Source organism: Camelina sativa, chromosome 19 (genome assembly GCF_000633955.1).
Source record: "Camelina sativa cultivar DH55 chromosome 19, Cs, whole genome shotgun sequence".
NCBI classification, from domain to species: domain Eukaryota; kingdom Viridiplantae; phylum Streptophyta; class Magnoliopsida; order Brassicales; family Brassicaceae; genus Camelina; species Camelina sativa.
The window spans coordinates 1,967,335-1,973,321 of record NC_025703.1 but is presented as its reverse complement, the minus strand read 5'-3'; the positions used below and the strand labels follow the sequence as shown (position 1 = coordinate 1,973,321).

General features: G+C 37.6%; 2 protein-coding genes across 3 annotated transcripts in view; both read left to right on the top strand.

Moving 5' to 3' along the window:
* Nucleotides 1-2,905, top strand: part of LOC104764179 (filament-like plant protein 3) — a 3,622-nt gene extending 717 nt beyond the window's left edge. Inside the window, exons 2-5 of one of the 2 annotated variants that reach the window (XM_010487657.1) lie at nucleotides 156-300; nucleotides 482-647; nucleotides 732-2,206; nucleotides 2,410-2,905. In XM_010487657.1, coding sequence (XP_010485959.1) covers nucleotides 190-300; nucleotides 482-647; nucleotides 732-2,206; nucleotides 2,410-2,526 — 1,869 coding nt within the window. In that variant the 5' untranslated portion in view covers nucleotides 156-189 and the 3' untranslated portion in view covers nucleotides 2,527-2,905. Of the gene's footprint in view, nucleotides 1-109; nucleotides 301-481; nucleotides 648-731; nucleotides 2,207-2,409 lie in introns of both variants that reach the window. The other variant, XM_010487656.1, reaches the window with a different exon arrangement.
* The window catches only part of LOC104764176 (glucose and ribitol dehydrogenase homolog 2-like), an 8,296-nt gene continuing 7,071 nt past the window's right edge, over nucleotides 4,763-5,987 (top strand). Inside the window, exons 1-3 of the mRNA XM_010487654.2 lie at nucleotides 4,763-4,941; nucleotides 5,128-5,504; nucleotides 5,613-5,971. Of these exons, the coding sequence (XP_010485956.1) occupies nucleotides 4,828-4,941; nucleotides 5,128-5,504; nucleotides 5,613-5,971 (850 nt within the window). The 5' untranslated portion in view covers nucleotides 4,763-4,827. The remainder of the gene's footprint in view (nucleotides 4,942-5,127; nucleotides 5,505-5,612; nucleotides 5,972-5,987) is intronic.

The following is a 5,987-nucleotide window of genomic DNA, read 5'->3' as shown; positions in this document are numbered from 1 at the left end:
TTTTTTTTTTTTTTTTTGTCAGAGAGTGAATTGTAAGTGAGATCAATAAATTTGCCCCATTTTAAAAGCTTTTCTCCTTTCTTTCTTTTTTTTGTTTTGTTAATGTTAGGTCGCAACTAAATTGGGGTTAAAGTCTTCTGTTGAGATCGTTGCAGATGAGTTTTGTTTGAATGTTTGGTGGTTTTGGGTATGGACCGTAGGAGCTGGCTTTGGCGGCGGAAGTCATCTGAGAAAAGTCCCGGCGAAACTGAGAGTACTGGTTCTGTCTCTTCTCATTCTGAAAGATTCTCAGACGATCAGGTAATATAATAATGCTTTGGGCTCTCTCAAGCACAAAAGCTCTTTACTTTATATAGCAATGCCTTTGTTTGATCTTTTGCTTTTATCTATCAATAGAGCTATTTATAGTAAGAACTTGTGACTCTTATGGAGAACTTGATTGATTTGAGTTTGGTGGGTAATGTGTGTGAAACTTCTTCAGAGATCTCAATCACCGGAATTAATCTCTAAACCGGTTACAAGAGAAGAAGAGGCAACGGCGGACGTCAAGATTTTGACGGAGAGGCTCTCTGCAGCTCTTTTAAATGTCAGTTTAAAGGAAGATCTTGCAAAACAACATGCTAAAGTTGCAGAGGAAGCTGTCTCAGGTTTGTTTTTTTGTTCTTGTCTCTCTTCGTTTTAGCAGATATTGAAGGATTTTATTTTTGACATGGCATTTTGCTTGGGTTTAGGTTGGGAAAAGGCAGAGAACGAAGCTGCGGCTCTGAAGCAACAGCTTGATGCTTCTACGAGTAAGGTTTCGGCTCTCGAGGATCGAAATAGTCATCTTGATAGTGCGCTTAAGGAATGTGTGAGACAACTCTGGCAAGGAAGAGAGGAACAAAACCAGAAGATCGAAGAAGCTGTAAACAAGAAATGCCAAGAGTGGGAAACTAGAAAGTCCGAACTTGAATCCCAAATAGAGGAGCTCCAAGCCAGACTTCAAACGGGAAAAAAAGAGGTTACTTCTTCTACTGCTTCGGTCAATGAAGACCTTTACCCGAAACTTGAGGCTTTAGAGAGAGAGAACTCGGCTTTGAAGCTTCAACTACGTTCAAAAGCTGAGGAGCTCAAGATTAGAACTATAGAGAGGGACTTGAGCACTCAGGCAGCTGAATCTGCCAGTAAACAACAGTTGGAAGGGATCAGAAAGCTGACTAAACTCGAAGTAGAATGCAGGAAACTGAGAGTCATGGTTCGGAGATCAGACAATTCCAGTGAGCTCAAATCTTCTATAGATAACCAATCAGACTACTCCGGGAGAGTTTCTTTTAGTGATAATGAAATGCAGAGTCCCTCTGCGAAGACAACCGGGAAAACTTCGATGGCTCCTTCGGTAGACATCGGTTTAATGGATGATTTTCTCGAGATGGAGAAGCTTGCAGCTCTGCCGCATTCTGAACCGGGAAGGAAACATTCAGAGAGTAACAAGGAGTTAGAGAAATCTAATGTTCAATCAAGCCAACTAAAACATGAACTCAAAGCATCGCTTCACAGAATTTCTGAACTGGAAGAAAAGGTAGAGATGTTAGAGGTAGAGAAACTGCAACTGGAGATGGCTTTGAATGGATCCAAAGAGCAAAGCGAGGCATTGCAGAGTCGACTAAAGGAGACAGATGGGAAGTTATCCGAGTTAAAGAAAATAGAAGCAGAGAACCAAGAACTAGAGTTGTTGTTTGGTGAATCAGGAAAGCAAAATCAGGATCTTCAAAGAGAGTTAAACAAAGCTCAAGTGAATCTGTCAGAACTAGAGACTACAAGAGCAGAGAAGCTGGAATTGACCATATGCTTGAATGGAACGAAAAAGCAGCTTGAGACATCGCAAAACCGGCTAAAGGAAACAGAGAGAAAGTTAACAGAGCTTCAAACTCTACTGCGTCTAACCAAGGATGCAAAAGAAGCGGCTGAGGATGGTGTAAAGGCTGCAAATGCGAAAACTGAAGCGGTTGAATCAAGACTTGGAGATGTCGAAGCAGAAACGGAATCTTTGATCTTGAAAATCAAATCTCTGGAAGATGTTACAGAAAAGGAACGTGCTTTATCATCAAAGCACATTTCAAAATGCAAAGAACTGCAAGATGAGATCTCAAAACTAAAAAGAGAACTTGAGCTTCATCAAGAAACAGAGCTTGAGCCGAACCATATGAAAGGTTTTGAGCTGAAGCAGGTGAGTTTCTACTCTCATATGAATGCAACATTACATAATAATAATGATCAATGGGCATATACTTCAAAACAGTGTTAGATACTTAGAAAGCTCCATAGAATCATAATCAAACAGAATGCATAACACAGTATACCTCTTATAGGGACTTGCAATTTCAATTCTTTTTCTTTTAAAACACCTTTATGACAATGTGGCAATGACAGGAGAAGGAATTAGCAGTAGCTGCCTCAAAATTTGCAGAGTGCCAGAGAACTATTGCTTCGCTGGGCCAGCGATTACAGTCACTCGCTACATTTGAAGATTTCATGATTGAATCTTGAGGAAGAAGAGCTTCATCTTTCCCCGTGAATGCTGAGAAGAATGATCAATAGACTCTGAAATCTTGATGATGATGAGTAGTTGAATCTCTGCGAAAGAGACTTGGTATCCCATTCATGAACATAAGTGTAGAGAGGACACAAAAGGATTCTATGTATACGTCAGAAGGTGAAGGCTAAACCAAAAACAGGATTGAGCTATATTTGTCAATAGAAACAATGGAAAGAAAAGATTAATAGTTTTTTCTTTCAAATTTGATGAGTGTTGTCCATTCAAATTTTTATTTGTCAAGGTCAAATCAAATACAAAAGAAAGAACTAAATAAAATACATAATAAATATGTAAAAGATAAAATTTAGTGAGACGTGAAAGGTTTATATATTTCTGCTTGTAATTTAAATATAAAGGGATAAAGGTCCCATCATCATCTCCATATTTTCTCTTCTTAGCCCTTTTAGCTCTTCGTGTAGATCATAATTACTTTGTAACGGTTACTTTTTCTTACCGTTAGGATCTATCTCCTTTTTTTTTTACGCAGCCCTAATAAGTAGAAAAAAAGGAAACAAACCGACCTTCGCTTTTTTCTTTTATAAATACTGTCTCTTACCTTCAGTCCTAGAGATTTCAAAGATTCTTCATTCTCTTCTTCTTCTTCTTAGGGAAACACACAAAAAACATCATCTTTCTTTCTTTCTATCTTCTTTTAAATACAGAGTTTTCTTCTCGAACAAGTTATGGAATGTTTGATCGTCGATCTAATGGAGCCAATTGATGTGATCCATGAAGTATGTCACTCCCTGCAACAGAGTAATTCTTCATCTCAGAACCTATTCGTAAGATTGATCGGAGTCGGAGGAAATCATCGTGTTACGTTCGTAGATTGAGTAAAGGAGTACGCATGAACATGAAGACGGAGTTTTCGTCACCAAAACTAGGTTTGTTGCTTTCTCAATTTCCTTTTCTCAAAGCTTTTTTCTTTCAAATATATTTTTTTTATTTAACTTTATAAAAAAATTTGTTTTTAAAAGTCTAAGTGTTAAATTTTTAATACGTGAAAAACAAACCGAGTTAGACATCCTGTCCCATTCTACGGGTCCGTTAGAGGTGTTCTTAGCTCAACCAGTTTATATGTAATATTAATTCAATACTTAGATTAGTTTTAATAGTTTTCAAAATAATTTTATTATGTAAATTATTTTTAAAAAAAATTGATTTCTAGGTTTTTTTTTTAAAAGTCTCTACTTTTAAATTTTTTTTGTATAAAGTATTTTTGTTTTAAATAATCCAAATGTTAAATTTCCAATACGTGGAAAACAAACCGAGTTAGACATCCTGTCCCATCTTACGGGTCCTTAAGAGGTGTTATTAGCTCAACCGAATTTCATGTAATGTTAATTTAATACTTAGATTAGTTTTTATGGTTTATAAAATAATTTTATAATTTAAACTACCTTTTATTATGTAAACTGATTTTGGAGGTTCTTTTTTGCAAACCAACTTAAGTTTTTGTAACTTTGTTAAATTAATTTAAGCTATAAAATTCAACATGTTGAAAATAAATCTGGTTAAGCATCCCGCTCTATTCTATAGATTCGCAAGAGGTGTTAGTTATTAGCCAATTTATATGTGTTATATGTAATTGGTTCAGATCGTTCTGCGATCGCGGAAATTATTTTTAAAAATCGTTATTACAGTATTATAGTATTACAAGTTGTACCACACAAAAAGGAAAACCCTAAATCATTAATCATATGATGTATTGTGAATTGTTGTAATCCAAGTTTCCTATGGTTTTTCAACTTCCATATTATCCCTTTAGCTTATATATTATTCTTTTAGTTAGTATTAGATTAGTATAGAACTATAGATTAGACCAGTCTAGTTAGATATTTTCATGGGACAATGTAAATTCCTATAAAGGATAACTAATTTCATTCAAAATTATAGCCCCTTAAGACCAAATTTGCATACCTCAAACAAAGATAGCTATAAGGAATTTGTCTCATGTATGTAGACCATGCATGAAGCATGCAAGTTTTTGTATATATCTCAATTACTCAGTGGGACTAATGTTTATCCCAAATAAGCTGATTTTAACCACGTGGACTCCTTCTTAGCTGCGCCGTTGCAAAGTGTCCACGTCATCGAAATTGAGATGCAACGTGGTACATCATTCAAAGAAGCTCTCGGTTTAGACGCCTTCCTTAGCTTATTTGTTTCTCTTGATCATTCATAATTTTCATACATATATATAGGGTAATTTTCTCGGAAAAAACTTATCGGAAAATTTTGAGTTGTGAAAAATGGCGAGTGGGTTTCCGCCGCAGAAGCAAGAGACACAACCAGGGATACAACATGTCATGGACCCACCTCCCGAGTTCTCTAGCTCTAACTACAAACCTTCCAACAAACTTCATGTAGTTTTTTCGTTTTCCCGTTTTGGATCACTTTTATAAATTAAATTATATCCATCTAAAAATCGTACGACATGCATATTTTGACATAATTGAGGCGACGATAGGAAAAAAATAACATTTCAATGCAAAATGGGCGTTTTATTCATACCTACGTGTATTACAAGGTATCTTTGAAACCATCCGCAGGGAAAAGTAGCACTCGTGACCGGAGGAGACTCGGGGATAGGTAAAGCAGTGTGTCACTGTTATGCGCTTGAAGGAGCGAGCGTGGCTTTCACGTACGTGAAAGGTCGAGAAGACAAAGACGCAGACGAAACGCTGCGTTTGCTTCACGAGGTTAAGACGAGGGAAGCTAGCGAGCCGATCATCATGATCGCTACTGATTTAGGGTTTGAGGAGAATTGCAAGAGGGTCGTTGAGGAAGTTGTGAACGCCTTTGGACGCATCGACGTGCTTGTGAATTGTGCAGCTGAGCAGCATGAGGTTTCGATTGAAGATATCGATGAGGCCAGGCTTGAGAGAGTGTTTCGTACCAACATCTTCTCACAGTTTTTCTTGGTCAAGTGAGTACTCATTACTCAATCTGGTTTGGTTATTAGGTACCGGCTAATTGATTTGTTAAGAGTTCAAATCTTATTATTATGTACCGTAATGGTGGTAATCAATCATAGGTACGCGCTGAAGCACATGAAGGAAGGGAGCAGTATCATCAATACGACGTCGGTTGTTGCATACGGAGGAAACTCAAGCTTACTAGAGTACACATCTACTAAAGGAGCCATTGTTTCCTTCACACGTGGCTTAGCTCTTCAGCTTGCACCAAAAGGTATTCGTGTGAACGGAGTAGCTCCTGGTCCGGTCTGGACTCCACTGATAACCGCATCCTTCTCTGACGAAGCGATCAAGCAGTTTGGATCAGAGACACCAATGAAAAGAGCGGCTCAGCCTGTGGAAGTGGCTCCTTCCTACGTCTTCTTGGCTTGTAACCATTGCTCTTCTTACTATACTGGCCAGGTCCTCCATCCAAACGGTAAGTTCTAATTTGA